Here is a 16060-nt window from a genome sequence, read left to right on the forward strand (position 1 = left end):
CTCTACCCAAAAAGACAATAGAGCTGTTTTCAGTTTTCAGTGCTCTCTTTGAATGATCTAATGTAAATTGGGGGTTTTATGCTATAAAAGTATATGAAAAGACCACAAGAGTTAACAGTCTTTTACCTTTTATTTTATTAACTGGAAATGTAATTTCTTAATTTTTAACTAGTGTATTGTGAGGATCATGTAGAGAGCAGAGGTTCTCAACCTTCCTGACACTGTATCCCTTCAATACAGTTTCTCATTTTGTGGTGACCCCCAATCATAAAATTATTTTCCTTGCTACTTCATAACTGTAATTTTGTTACTGTTATGTACCATAATATAAATGCCTGTGAGTTTTGATGATCTTTTGGATTGAGAACCGTGATATAAATTGTAAAAACTCAAGAAATTGGGTATTTATTCCTGTTTTTGGTTTTTTTTTTTTTTTCCAAGACAGAGTTTCTCTGTGTTCCCCTGGCTGTCCTGGAACTGCTTTGTAGACCAGGCTAGCCTTGAATTCAAAATGTTCCAACTGCCTCTGTCTCTCGAGTGCTGGGATTAAAGCTGTGCACCACCATGCCCATATTATTCCAGGTCTCTGCCCCCCCTAATGTTTTATTTTAGTAGTCACTGGAATTATGTTTTAGAAGAAATTTTCTAATATGTCTTATGTATCTGTAGTTCTTTGTGCTTGAATACTAGATTCCAGTAATAAAAAATAATTTAGAGTTCTCTCTTCTTAGTATAAGAATTGAACCTAGTCAAATATCATATAACTGAACTAGATTTTCAGCCTATTTCACTTTATGTTCTTTGCTGTTTGTTTGTTTGTTTGTTTTTCCAGACAGGGTTTCTCTGTGTAACAGCCCTTGCTATTCTGAAGCTCAGATCTACAAATCAGGCTGCCTTGAACTCAGAGAGACCCACCTACCTCTCTCTTGAGTGCTAGGATTAAAGGCGTGCACCACCCAGTTTGTTTTGTTATTTTATGCTTTGTTATTACGTTAGTTACTTTAGGTTGGATTATTACAGTTGAATTGAATTAGAGTCTTACCTGAGCTGTCCTGGAAGCTGCCATTGTCATACCTCAGCATTCTTCAGTAGTTGGGATTACATTTGTGAGCCGTCTTGCTTGGACTCATACCTCTTGTGTGGTTGTTACCTCCTCAAATACTTTTTTTTTTTTAATTTTTTCTTGTTACATCTCAATGGTTATCCCATCCCTGGTATCCTCCCATTTCTCCCTCCCTCCCATTTTCCCCCTACTCCCCTCTCCTATGACTGTTCCTGAGGGGGACCTCCTCCCCCTGTATAAGCTCATAGGGTATCAATTCTCTTCTTGGTAGCCTGCTGTCCTTCCTCTGAGTGCCACCAGGTCTCCCCCTCCAGGGGACATGGTCAAATATGGGGCACCAGAGTTCATGTGAAAGTCAGACCCCACTCTCCACTCAACTGTGGAGAATGTCCTGTCCATTGCCTAGATCAGGGTAGGGGTTCGAAGTTTACTGCATGTACTATCCTTGGCTGGTGCCATAGTTTGAGCAGGACCCCTGGGCCCAAATCTGCCTATCATAATGTTCTTCTTGTAGGTTTCTAGGACCCTCTGGATCCTTCTACTTTGCTATTCTCCCATGCTTCTCTCATCTAGAGTCCCAATAGGATGTCCTCCCGTCTGTCCCAGTTTCCTGGCTCAAATACTTAAGTTGTACTCCTGCGTTGATGAGCCCTTCTGCAGACTTTCTGATTATAGTTTGGGATAGGGATTCGGCATGGGTACTTAAACTCCAGTAAATGATTTCTAATGTGCCCCTGCTCTAAAAAGTTTCTAACTAGAAAATAGAAGCTGCTGCTTCTCTGGCAAAGTGGCTCTTAAACTTGAGTATATATCAGAGCCCCTAGGTGGGTCTGTCACACACATTGTCAAACTCTTATCGTTTAGTGTCCTCTTGAGTGTATCTGAACCATAACCTTCCAAATAGAGTTGGTAGTTGTTTTGTTTTTTGTTTTGTTTTTTGATGGTGCTTCCTTGTCCATGGGTAGCATATGTAGAACCATTTGATTTTAAAAGCAACCACTTCACCTTATTAGAAAGAATGATTATCTAGTTTTCTTCATAGCAGGGGTCTCAGGAAACCTCACAAGTAGCTTTTCTTGGAATTTTAGGATCGAATTATTGATGCTGGTCCCAAAGGGAACTATGCTCGGTTCATGAATCACTGCTGCCAGCCTAACTGCGAGACACAGAAGTGGTCTGTGAATGGAGATACCCGTGTTGGTCTTTTTGCTTTGAGTGACATTAAAGCAGGTAAGACTCATTTAAAGATTCTGGAGCTAAGACCTGAGTTTCAAGTTCTTCATTTGCCATCTGAAAATCATCTGTGTACTCCGCTTGGAAAGAAATGCTCCCAATTCCCAAGGATATGTAAGCACATACTTTCCAGGTGGTGCCATATGTAGTGCTGGCACACACTTGTAATCCCAGCACTTGGGCAGGCAGAGGCAGGTGGATCTCTGTGAGTTTGATTTCAGCCTGGTCTACAGAGTGAGTCTAGGACAGCCAAGGCTACACAGAGAAATCCTGTCTCAAAACACAAAAACAACCCCCCCCCCCCAAATAAAAAGACTTTTCATGTGGTACTTGGGCATTTTTTTTTTTAATTTTGTTTTTCAGTATTTTCTTTTTTTGATCTGATGCAGTAGATATAATTTATAATTTTAACCATCTTAGCTGTACAGTTCTAAGGTATACGTTGTACAACTATTAACATCTGCCCCAGAAGATTTCCATCTTTCCCAACTGAAATTCTTCCTACTTCTCTCTCTTCCAATAACTGCTCCTACTCACCAGAGTCTCATATTCTATCTCTCTGTCTCTCTCGCTCTCTTTCTCCCTCCCTTCCTCTTTTTAGGGGAGGAGACAGTTATGGCTTGTTTGGTTTTTGTTTCGTGGGGGTTTTTTGATGTTTTTTGTTTGTCTGTTTGTTTTTTTTTTGTTTGTTTGTTTTTTTAGGTACATTGGCCTATATGGATGTCTGTGGGAGGGTGTCAGATCCCCTAGACAGGCATACATACTAAGATGGTTAAAATTATATCTCCATTTTGTTCTTGTTTTTGTTTGTTTGTTTGGTTGGTTGGTTGGTTGGTTTGGTTTCGAGACAGTGTTTCTCTGTAGAAAAGAGCCCTGGCTGTCCTAGACTTGCTCTGTAGACCAGGCTGGCCTTGACCTCACAGAAATCTGCCTGTCTTTGCCTGTTGAGTGTTGGTATTACAGGTGAGCGCCACCACACCCAGCACAATAAATACTCTTAGCCACTATCTCTAGACTTCTATTGTATTTTGGGTGGTTGGTCGGTGTTTTTGTATGTTTTAAGACAAAATCTAATGTGTTGTTCTGGCTGGCCTGAAACTTACTATGCTACACCACTATCTCCTACTCATAATTTTTTAAATGAGAATAAGATAAGTAGCATCACCCATATTTGGACCAGTAATTCTACAGGCAGTGTGCAATGGGAGCCACGCCTTGGTTGGTCTTGGTTGTGTGGGATTTGTTGTTGTGGTTTTCCCAGACTCAGTAAACTGACTGCAGATCATCCTTATTTCTACAACATGAGTCTTAAGTATAAGTCACTTGGCTTTATATTTTGTTCAGCTAAAGAAAGAAATAATGATTTCTAACATCTGATGAAAGCCTGTCTTTCTTGGTCACCCTGTTAGAATGTATGTTAGGACAGACAAGATGGCTGAGAAGGTAAAAAGCACTTGCTGGCCAAGCCTGATGACCCCCGTTGGATTCCCAGAACCACATAAGTGGAAAGAGAAAACCACCTCAAGCACTCAAGTTGTCCACTGACCTCCACACATGCATACAACATTCTCCCTCTCTCCTTCTCCCTTTCCCTCTTCCCATCTCTCTCTCTCTCTCTCTCTCTCTCTCTCACACACACACACACACAGACACACACTCACACACACACACACACACACACAGAACAAATGTTTTAAGTTTTTAAATAAAAAATAGACTATCAGTCTGCATTTATTAATATTCCTGAAACTACATGGCTTTAGCTATGAATAACTGATCTTACATGCTCCTGTGAGCACTTTACCCAGGCAGCTCATACTCATGTAGCTCTCTCTCTTTTTTTTTTTTTTTTTGGTTTTTTTTGAGACAGGGTCTCTCTGTCTTAGCCTTGGTTTTCCGGGACTCACTTTGTAGACCAGGCTGGCCTCGAACTCACAGAGATTCGCCTGCCTCTGCCTCCCGAGTGCTGGGGTTAAAGGTGTGCACCACTATGTCCAGCTCATATAACATTCTTATATCTGTTAGGCCCACCAACTTTTGCGTTTTAGTTCTGGGTGTTTTATTTCCTTTCAGTTCTGATTCAATAAAGTCAAGTTTGACTTATGTCTTTGTTCTGTTGAGATCTGTTGTTTGAGACAGTGGCTAACTCAGCCTTCTAACTTCTGGGATTACAGGTTTCTGCTACCTTGCCCAGCTTGTACCTTAATCTGTGTGCTATGGTTTGGGGCTTTTGTTGTTTGTTTGGTTCTTTTGTTTAATTGTTTGTTTTTTAATTGCGGGAAGGCTTTGCTAGGGATAATCCCAGGGTTTCTCACATACTAGGCAAGTGAGCTGTGCCCCTAGTCTTGTACACTGGTCTTTAAATTTTACTGTTGTATATATTCTCTCAATTGATTTATGTTATTATTTCTCCATTTATAAACTGGGATATTTGGCCTGCTATGGAAGCACATTCTTTATTTATTTATTTATTTATTTTTAAGATTTATTTATTATTTATACAGGGCACATTACATCACATTATAGATGGTTGTGAGTCGCCATGTGGTTGCTGGGAGTTGAACTCAGGACCTCTGGAGGAGCATTCAGTGCTCTTAACCGCTGAGCCACCTCTCCAGCCCTGCAGCACAGTCTTACAATCTCAGTACTCCAGAAGTGGATGTAGAAACATTAGCAGTTCCTCAGCTATACTGTTGGTTGGAGCCCTGCCTGGTCTACATGAGACATTGTCTAGGGATGAGTGAAGCTACTCCAAGTTCAGATCATCTAGCCAGGTTATGTCATAACTAGCATGTGTCACCAATCTGTGATCTTACTTTCCTTATAGTATTACTTTGCAATGAAATGCCTATTGTGCTCAATGCTGCCAAATTAAGGGTATTCACAGGAACACTGGCACATAACTTCAAATTTGCATTCCTCCTGCCTGGCCCACTGATAGAGGGGCTAGAGCACACACATGCGACAGCAATAAGCATGTTCAGATCAGAAGACATCATCAGGTGCTCTTGTCTTGTTCAGAGACAGGACTTCTTTGTTTGTTTTTTGCTGCTTACACCAACCTTGGTGGCCCTTCTGTGAGCTTCCAGGGATTCTCCAAGCTCCACTCTGACTCAGCTTTCATGTGGTTTCTCAAAATTCAGACTCAAGTCCTTAGGCTTACATTGTAAGTGCTTTTAACCATTTAGCCATCTTCTGAGATGTTTTTTGTTTTGTTGTCTTGAGCTATGATCTCACTCACTAGTGTAGTACTCACTATAGAGTGATCTTCCTGCCTCTGCCTTTGAGTGCTGGGATTGCAGGTATAGGCCAATATCCTATCACCAAGTTGTGTATTTATTTTTGTTAGTGAGTTAGTATATTAAGTTAACCAATTACTAACATAGATTAAAATTTTTGTTCTCTTAAAATTATTCTTACCTGGGTATGCTATTGCACTCAGGGCCAGAGGCAAGGAGGATCTCTGAGTTGAAGGTCAACCTGGTCTACAGGGTAAGTTCCAGGTTAGCCAGGACTATGTCATCAAAAGATAAAACTAAATTACACTATTAGATGTTAATGTCATTTATAATTAATTAAGAAATAATATAACCATATATTTTAATATCTTTTGTGGTCTTTTATGCAGGCACTGAACTTACCTTCAATTACAACCTAGAATGTCTTGGAAATGGAAAAACCGTCTGTAAATGTGGAGCCCCGAACTGCAGTGGCTTCTTGGGTGTGAGGCCAAAGGTACCTACCACTTTTATGTTAGAACAATGATTTATCTTCCCTATACCATTGCTGGGGCAGTTCTAGGGACAAGTCTTCATTTGAGAAGCTATCTCTGAAATAATGGGAGTGATTATCAGCAGTGTCACTGACAGCTTAGTGTGTATGTGTTCTCATGGTCTAGTTGGAATTGCTAGGGGGAGGGCACTATGAAATAGGTTTCTTCTTCCTGGTCTCAGCTCACCTCATACCTTCTAAGATTTCCTGGGCATTTGTGTGCCGTTTTTTTGTTTGTTTGTTTGTTTGTTTTTTGTTTTTGTTTTTCCTTTTCTTTTCTTTCTAGAAGTATCAGTAGATTACTACACTATAATACCAAAGTTAATAATAGAATACTGAGGGCTGGAGAGATAGCTCAGCGGTGAAGAGCACTGGCTGCTCTTCCAAAGGTCCTGAGTTCATTTCCCAGCAACCACATGGTGGCTCACAACCACCTATAATGAGATCTGATGCCCTCTTCTGGTGTGCAGGTGTACATTCAGGCAGAACACCGTATACATAATAAATCTTTAAAAAGAAAGAAAAGAAATAGAATACTGATCCAGGTGTGGTAACATACACGTCTAATCCCAGCACTCAGGGAGACAGAGACAAGCGGAGTGCTGTGAGTTTCAGGGCAGCCTGGTCTACAAAGCTAATCCAGAACAGCTAGGGTTATACAGAGAAATCCTGTCTTGAAAAACTAAATACTCCCTACCCACAAAATAAGAAGTAGAATCCTGGACTGATGATGTAGCTCTGTAGTAGGATGCTTTCCTGTCCCACGCTAAAAGTCTTGGGTTTGCCACCAAAAAATACACATAGAAAACTTAATCTAGCCATTACCACAAAATATAAACATTGTTTATGCACACTGATCTAATTTACAGTGCTATAATTGTTAAGGAGATTTGTCATTTATGTTATATGTATTGGTGTTTTGATTTATATATGTCTGCATCACATGGCATTCAGTAGCCACAAAAGTCACAAAGCATTGGAACCCTTAGAACTGGAATTAGAAACAACTGTAAGTATCCTTGTGGGCGTTTAGGATCAAGCCTAAGTCCTCTGGAAGAACAGTCAGTGCTGCTCTTCATGCCTCCCATGCTTTTTCTGTTTTTAAAGAGTCTCTCACTGTCTTGTCCAAAATAGCCTTGAGCTTGAGTCTGTCTTCCTGTCTCTGTCCCTTACATGTTGAGATTAGAGGTGTGCACCCCTATACCTGGCTGGGTTTTTGCTTTTTATTTGTATTGTTTGGTTTGGCTTTGTTTGTTTGTTTGGGGAGTTGGTGATTTTTATTTTATTTTCTGGTGGTTTTGGGGTTTTGATTGTTTTGTTTTTTTCAAGACAGGGTTTCTCTGTGTAGCCTTGGCTGTTCTGGACTTGCTTTGTAGACCAGGCTGGCCTTGCACTCAAGGAGATCCACCTGCCTCTGCCTCCCGAGTGCTGGGATTAAAGATATGTGCCACCACATCCAAATTTGGTTCTTGTTTTTCAAGATAGGGTTTCTCTGTGTATCCCTGGCTGCTACAACCACCCAATGACTAATGTTTTTCACTGAAGGTTTTTGTTGTTTATTTCCATTTATTTATTTTGTGTGTACATACACAGGTGAGTGCAGTAGAGTAGTCAAAGCCAACTTAGGGAAAACATGTGAACATCACACTTTAACATAAGTACCTTTATCTGTTGAGTCATTTCTCAGAACCTTTATGGTTCCTTTTCATCTACTTGTTGTTTTTGAGACATGCATGGTTTCACTGTTGTGGCTCTTGCTGTACCGGAACTCACTTCGTAGACCAGGCTAGCCTCAAACTTACAAAGATCCATCTACCTCTGACTTCCGAATGCTAGGATTAAAAGAATGTGCCACCATGTCTGACTTATTTGCAAATCTTTATCCTGATTTTGTTAAATTCTATTTGAAAATGTCCTTATTGGTATGTACTTTTTCTTTTTCTTCTTTTTTTCTCTTCTCTGTTCTTTTCTTTTCTTTTGAGACAGGGTCTGACTGTGGAGCCTAGATGGCCTGAAACGTTCTCTGTAGACCAGAATACCTAGCCTCTAACTTATAGAGATCTGTTTGCTTTGTTTCCTTAGTTCTGGAATTCAAGAAATGAACTACCATGCCATCAATTTTTAGTGGCTGTTTTAAGTGTTTGTGTCATGGTCTGACTATTAGGTGAATATCTTGGATTCCTCAAGATTTTTCTATAACAGTGGTTCTGAAATTTCAAGGTGTGCAAAAATGGCTACACAGTGACTCCAGTTGGGTGTTTCCCATTTTGTTTGTGAAGCTCAATGTTAAAAAGTGAAAAATTTGGGCTGGAGAGCTGGCTCAGAGCTTAAGAGCACTGACTGCTCTTCCAAAGGTCCTGAGTTCAAGTCCCAGCAACCACATGGTGGCTCACAACCATCTATAATGTGATCTGATGCCCTCTTCTGGCTTACGAGTGTACATGCAGACAGAGCATTATTCATAATAATAAATTTTTTTTTTTAAGTGAAAAATGCATAGGAACCAATAAGTATTACATTGTTTTGAGTACAATCTGTGAAAGTGAATAATATCCATTAGTATTTTATCTTGTTAGGTTAGGAAAATCTCTATGTTACATTAGGTTTTGTTTAGTTGATGGCTAATTGGTGCTGTATTTCCTATGTTACAATAATAATGGAATTTATTTATCCCATAGTTAATAGGGTCACGTCCTTGTGAGGTGACATTTCATGTATGAAACAGTGATAATGAAGTACCAGAGCACAGTTGAGACGTGGATATCATTGAATCCTGTCAGAATAGGAGGGGCTTGGAGTTTAGGGTTTGCTTTTTTGGTTTGGTTTTTGGTTTGGTTTGGTTTTGGTTTTTTGGGTTGGTTGGTTTGGTTTGGTTTTGATTTTTTTGGTTTTTTTCTACAGAGGGTTTCTTTGTGAAGCCCTGGCTGTTCTGGACTTGCTTTGTAGACCAGGCTGGCCTTAAACTCACAGAGACCAACCTGCCTCAATCCCCCAGTGCTAGAATTACAGGTGTACACCACCACACCAGGCTTAGTGGGTTGGTTAGTTGTTGTTTTTTTTTTTTTTTTTTTTTTTTTTCTAGATGAGCCTTATTGTTGGCTAAACAAAGACCTTATGGGAAGTTGTAGACATTCATCTCATCTGACCTACAGGTGTCCTGTTGAAAACAAAGACCTAATTGTCTGTCTTCCTAATGAATTGTTCAGTGAAGGTTTCTTGAATAAATTAGTAACCATAATTGTCCACACAGGAATCTTTAGGGTTTGTTCTTTTGGTTGATTGGGATTGGGGGGTTTTGTTTTGTTTTCGGTGACAGGATTTCTCTGTGTAGCCTTGGCTGTCCTGGACACTTTATAGACCACTCTGTCCTGAGACTCAGAGATCTGCCTGCCTCTGCCTCCTGAGTACTGGAATTATAACCTTCAGTTTTGAGATTATATAAACACCAAAAAATTTATAAAGTGGGTGGCCTTTAATATTAGTCTTCTGTGTTCATGAAAAGTATATTTCTCTTGTTTCATTCAAATTTAAAGACTATTATACAAGAGGGTTAAGTCGCAGGATGTAGTACCATATTCATATAATCCCAGCACTAGGGAGATTGACAAGGGATGATGGCAATTTACAGTCAGTCTGAGCTATATACAAGACTCTGTCTCAGAAAATAGCAAAATAATAAAAGCTAGAAATATGGTTCAACAGGTAAAGGTGGTTGCTGCCAAGCCTGATGACCTGAATTTAGTCTCCAAAGACCCAAAGAAGGGAACAGAACCTTCAAAGTCCTCTGACTTTCACACAAATGCACAAACACCATGGTACGTTTGTATCCATACACATACACAGACACAATAAGTGGATGAGAGTTTTGTTTTTGTTTTGTTGTTGTTTGTTTTTTGTTTGTTTGTTTGTTTTTTAAGCTGGACATGGTTGTGTATTCCTTAATCCCAGCACTTGTGAATCAGAGGCAGGTGGATCTATTTGGGTTTGAGGCCAGCCTGGTCAGCATAGTAACTATCAGGATAGGCCGGCTACATAATAGAGACACTTTCTCAAAAATAAAACAACAGATTTATTTTGTTTTTTTAATTAAAGAAGCAGTAAAATATACAGTGATGGCACTGTGTCACAAGGACACAGCCAAATGAGAAGCATTCCCAGTGCTCAAAGCTTGACAGTTTGAACACAATAAATCAGTTTAATACATATTTTACATTTTTATTCTATTTTATGATAATGAGTGTTTTGCTTTCTTATATGTACCACTTGCATGCCTGGTGCCAACATAGGCTAGGAGAGGGTATCTGAGCCCCTAGAGTTTGAGTTACAGGTGGTTGTGAGCTGCTATGTGGCTGCTCCAAATTACCCTGGCTTCTCTGAAAAAGCAAGTGCTCTTAATTGCTGAGTCATCTCTTCACCCCTAAATAGTTTTGTTTTGTTGTTGTTGTTATATTTTTGGTTTTTCGAGACAGGGTTTCTCTGTGTATCCTTGATTGTCCTGGAGTCACTTTGTAGACCAGGCTGCCCTTGAACTCACAGCGATCCGCCTGCCTCTGCCTCCTCAGCACTGGGATTAAAGGCGTGCGCCACCACACCCGGCTTGTTTTATTTTTAAGATTATAGTTAATGCTAAAATGAATTGGGCATCTGTATGCCATGGTGCCTTCCTGCATTTTCTCTTTATCTTCACAGCAGTCTCTTGAGTGTTGTCTTTTTCCAGAGGAGAAATTGAGGTTGAAAGGATAGTTAATCTAGTTAAGATTACAAACCTGAGTTGTTGACAGGATGTTGATTGATCAATATCTGACCTCTAGAATCAGCCCATTGTCACGGAAGAAAAGTCAAGGAAATTCAAGAGGAAGCCTCATGGGAAGCGCAGGAGCCAGGGTGAAGTCACAAAGGAAAGAGAGGATGAGTGCTTCAGCTGTGGGGATGGTGGTCAGCTCGTCTCCTGCAAGAAGCCAGGCTGCCCGAAGGTTTACCATGCAGACTGTCTCAATCTGACCAAGCGACCAGCAGGTTGGTGCCAAAGTCCATTCAGAGCACTCCTTGTCTGATTTTCAGAATCTGATGCCATTTGCTTCAGTCTGAAAGAGAATGCTATTTGTGAGCACATGCCCACAGTGAGAGGTCTGGTTTATGTTCTTATTTTATTTTTTATATATATTGGTGTTTTGCCTCCATGTATATCTGTGTCAGGGTGTCAGATCCCCTGAAACTGGAGTTACAAACAGTTGTGAACTGCTGTGTGGGTGCTGGGATTTGAACCCGGGCCCTTTGAAAGAGCAGCCTGTGCTCTTAACCACTAAGCCACCTCTCCAGCCCCCCCCCCCCCTCTGGACCAAGTTCTTATTTTCACAATAAATGACAACAAAGGCCTAGAATCTAGATTCTAGGAAAGGAAACAGAAACTTGTTTTTATTTCCATTTACATTATTTTATCTTTCCAGCAATCCATAAAGGTTTGTTTTCTGTCCATTTGCATGTCTGTGCATGGAGAAAGTACAAGCTAAGACTGATACAATGACTTGTTGTAGATAGTTGAAAGAACTTCATTGAAAGACAGGTTTAGTGACCCCAAGGCCACTAAATCATGTTCCCTTTCCAGGGAAGAGTAGGGCAACCAAGAGACTTAGAAGTTCAAGTCAGTAAAAGATGGTTGACATGACAGCATTTGACCCACAGTTTCTCTCAACCTTGCAGGGGTCTCGTACCTTGCAATGTAGACTTTCTCTTTTTGCATGAAGTAGTTGTGTCAGTTGACAAAACCGCTTAGATAGATGAGGTACCCAGGAATTTCTGTTGGGAGAAGTTGATCTTCTTTGGGCAATGACTTGGATGTTAGGACTTTAGCCTTTGGACATGCTAGCTGTTGTGAAAGACAGACAACAGATGTGTGTGGAGTTGTTTTAGAGGGAAGTCATTACTTTTCACTAATGCCTACCTCTAAATGAATAGAAAGTGGAGAACTTTGGAGTAAAAGTCAGTGGCGTGTGTTTACTTTCAGTTTGTGTAGTCCGGGGTCATGATATAGCAGAAAGTCCAGTAGAACAAGGGAAAGCCATTACATTGAAATGTTGGAACTAGGAAGTAGAAATAGGGACTTTTTTTCTTTCATAATTAATTATCACTCTTTATGGCATAGGGTGTGACTAGCATGGTCTTGCTTGTGCTCTATCAGTGAGATACAGCCTAATTTATTTGGAATGGAAACGCTTACATGCTATCACTCATGGGGAAGTAGGTACAAATTTTGGTTAGTTTTAGGTCTTCCCCCCTCATTCTACATGGACAATCCAGATAAAGTTTTGTGCTGGTTTCAAGACTTAAAATTCAGCAAAGGTGAGTCGGCTTCCCTTATTATTTTTGTAACTGTGTGTATTTATCCTACTTCTGTTGAAAGTAAGCAAGAATGTTAAAAGGCTGGAATGTTCCTCTTTGCGTTAAATATTTAACAGCTGTCTAGAGCTGGGCATGGTGATACACTTAGGACTATAAGTTTAGGCAGCCCTGGGCTTCATAGTGGGGCTCTGCCTCAAATAACACAGCAAACTAAGCAATAAAACTCCTCTAGGATAAACAAATTGAAAGAAAAAAATGTGGAAGTATTAAAAATTGTTTCATCTAAAAGGAACTTTGGGGTTTATTTGGTTGGTTTTCTACTGTACAGCCCTTCTTACTAGAAATAGTCTCTTGCTTGTGTTTAGTTGATACTTAGTTACTCAACCTTGATTCTTTGCTGTTATTTTATATATTGTTTTGTGCAGAAGAGGAAGCTGAAATTCTGGGGAAGGAGTAATGGCAGGTGAGTGGCACGAACTCTGAAGAATGTGGCAGTGTGAAGGAGGCTTTGCAGCCACTCCTGTGGACCAGTCTTAGAGCCACGGCTCATCTCACATGCATCTATTTCCCCTAAGCTTTTGTTCACTCTTGTTTTCAGGGAAGTGGGAGTGTCCTTGGCACCAGTGTGACGTGTGTGGGAAGGAAGCGGCCTCCTTTTGTGAGATGTGCCCCAGCTCCTTTTGCAAGCAGCACCGAGAAGGGATGCTTTTCATTTCCAAGCTTGATGGGCGTCTGTCTTGTACTGAACATGACCCCTGTGGGCCCAACCCTCTGGAACCAGGGGAGATCCGTGAGTATGTGCCTCCCCCAGGGCCGCTGTCTCCAAGCCCCAGCACTCAACTGACAGAACAGTCATCCGAGATGGCTACTCAGGGGCCCAAGATGTCTGATCAACCACCTACTGATGCCACCCAGATGCTGCCACTCTCCAAAAAAGCCCTGACAGGGACTTGTCAGAGGCCACTGCTACCTAAACGACCCCCTGAAAAAACTGACTCTAGTTCCCACCTTTTAGATAGGGCCAGAGACCTTGCTGGATCGGGGACCAAATCCCAGTCCTTGGTATCCAGCCAGAGGCCACAGGACAGGCCACCTGCTAAAGAAGGACCAAAACCTCAGCCATCTGAAAGAGCCTCTCCAGTGACCAAGCCAAGCTCCTCACCCCTGGTCAGGTCCCTGCCACTGGAAAGACCTCTGGCAATGACAGACCCAAGGCTGGAAAAGGCTATAGGTGCTGTTGGCCCAAAGTCCCAATCAGTGGAGAAAGCTCCAGCCCCCACTGGCCTGCGACTTTCACCACCAGACAGGCTGTTGACCACCCACAGTCCCAAAGCCCAGATTTCTGACAGGCCCCCAGACAAATCCCATGCCTCTTTGACCCAGAGACTTCCACCTCCTGAGAAAGTACTGTCAGCTGTGGTCCAGTCTCTGGTAGCTAAAGAGAAAGCACTGAGGCCTGTGGACCAGAACACTCAGTCAAAGCACAGAGCTGCTTTGGTGATGGATCTCATAGACCTCACTCCTCGCCAGAAGGAACTGGCATCTTCTCCTCATGAAGTCACACCACAGGCTGATGAGAAGATGCCGATGCTGGAGTCAAGCTCACGGCCATCTAGCAAGGGTCTGGGTCATATGCCACGAGCAGTGGAAAAGAGCAGCATGTCAGATTCCCTGCAGCCAGCTGGAAAAGTAACAGCTCCTTCAGAACATCCTTGGCAAGCTGTTAAATCACTCACCCAGGCCAGACTTCTTTCTCCACCTTCTGCCAAGGCTTTTTTATATGAATCAGCAACCCAAGCCTCAGGAAGAGCTCCTGTGGGAGCTGAGCAGACCCCAGGACCTCCTGGCCCAGCACCAGGCCTGGTTAAACAGGTGAAGCAGCTATCTAGAGGACTTACTGCCAAGAGTGGGCAGTCCTTCAGGTCTCTTGGGAAGATCCCATCTTCCCTCCCCAATGAAGAGAAGAAGTTGGCAACCACAGAACAGAGTCCCTGGGGCCTGGGAAAAGCCTCACCAGGGGCAGGGCTTTGGCCCATAGTGGCTGGACAAACACTAGCCCAAGCTTGCTGGTCTGCTGGGGGCACACAGACATTGGCACAAACTTGCTGGTCCCTTGGAAGAGGGCAAGACCCCAAACCAGAGCAAAATGCAATTCAAGCTCTTAACCAGGCTCCTTCTAGTCGCAAATGTGCAGAATCAGAACAGAAATGATACAGTAAATGTCACATAACCAGAAAAGCTGTCCCCAGGGTGCCATTTGGGGAGGGAAATCTTCGTTTCTTTTTCCTTCTTGAAAAACAAACATATCCCCAACACTTCCACTGTTGTTCTTTCCTTATACCCCAACACTCAGAACTCTTGTGACATTAGCCCATGGGGGCTTGTGGCTGTGTGAACCATGTATGGGAATACGTTGGGCCCCAGTCAAGGAGACAGACAGACTTGAGTCTCTTTGCCCTAACTTTTACATGTGGTCAACTTCAAATAAAAAGTCCACTCTGGAATCAAGCATGGAATTCAATTCCATTGGTCAAGTTGGAAAGTACAGGGGCTTTCAAGGCTGTATCCCTGGCCCGACAGTGCCCCATTGAGAACCCCTGATAAACCTTTAGGAGGATCTGATGTTCATTCAAGTCACTGGCAGTTTCCTGAGTATTGATATGTGCTAGGTCAGGAAGCTAGTCATTATTGTGAGACAGAATTGCATAAGGCCTGACCCCAATGAGCCTAATGTGCCTGCTTGGGTCTCCAGGCAGGTTTCAAGGACCTCTGAAACAGCGGAAAGTACTGTTAGGCCATGGGTTTCCAGTTCCGTTTTTAAGTGGGTTTTTGGTTTTTTTGTTTTTGTTTTGTGGTCCAGAATGTGGCTGTATTGAACATGTCTCCTGGTGGGAAACATGCATGCATTAAGTGCATGTGTGTATCTACAAAGCTCTTCTCTGTAAGTGGAAGGGTGCTAAGGCCAAGGTGAGCTGTTGGCTAGGGCAGCTGCAGCAGTCTCAATCTATGTGTTGCAGTCTGAAGATTTGCTCTTGGAGGCGCATCTGGTTAGAGGGAGATGCTCTCTGAGAATGTAGTGTCCCAGAAGTGGACAAGGGCAGTTGGCAAGCTTACCTTTCTTTTCTACCAGTAATCCTTTTACAAGAGCCACCCGATGCTCATTTCCTCAAACATTCAGGTGCTTTCAGATTTCAGTCTCGGGCAGTGGACATGGGGGTTTCTGGCAAGCTCCTAGCAAGACACACCACCTTCAAGAAGAGTGTCAGATCCTGATGGGAATTCTCTCCCGGTCTCGTGCCCTCCTATCTCAAGGGAGGAACCCCTTTCCACCTCCCTACAAATTGCTGTGCTTTCTGTTACAGAGAGCTCATGCCTGGTAACTTAGCTCAGTGGCAAGCCAGAACCTTTCCACAAGGCTGGAGCAATGTCTGATCTAAGATGACTCCTCATAACTGCTGATTATCTGTTACTGCTGCCCTGAGCTGGGGCCGAAGGGCTGGGAATCTGTTGGTGCTACCCTGCCCTACCATTTCCCCAGCTCACAAACAACAGGAAGTGCTGTTGGGCTAGTTCTATCATACCCACCTGCCCTTTGTCCTCAGACCATGTGTTTGTTTACTTACCTGCTTTGCCAACTCAGCATCTTTAGCAAAC

General features: G+C 42.3%; 1 protein-coding gene across 1 annotated transcript in view; it reads left to right on the top strand.

Moving 5' to 3' along the window:
* The window catches only part of Nsd1 (nuclear receptor binding SET domain protein 1), a 119589-nt gene extending 104625 nt beyond the window's left edge, over positions 1-14964 (top strand). The window contains exons 21-24 of the mRNA XM_051171938.1: positions 2152-2293; positions 5925-6031; positions 10879-11083; positions 13005-14964. Of these exons, the coding sequence (XP_051027895.1) occupies positions 2152-2293; positions 5925-6031; positions 10879-11083; positions 13005-14617 (2067 nt within the window). The 3' untranslated portion in view covers positions 14618-14964. The remainder of the gene's footprint in view (positions 1-2151; positions 2294-5924; positions 6032-10878; positions 11084-13004) is intronic.
* Positions 14965-16060: the final 1096 nt, after the last annotated feature.

The sequence above is a fragment of the Acomys russatus genome, chromosome 3, assembly GCF_903995435.1.
Source record: "Acomys russatus chromosome 3, mAcoRus1.1, whole genome shotgun sequence".
Classification (NCBI taxonomy): domain Eukaryota; kingdom Metazoa; phylum Chordata; class Mammalia; order Rodentia; family Muridae; genus Acomys; species Acomys russatus.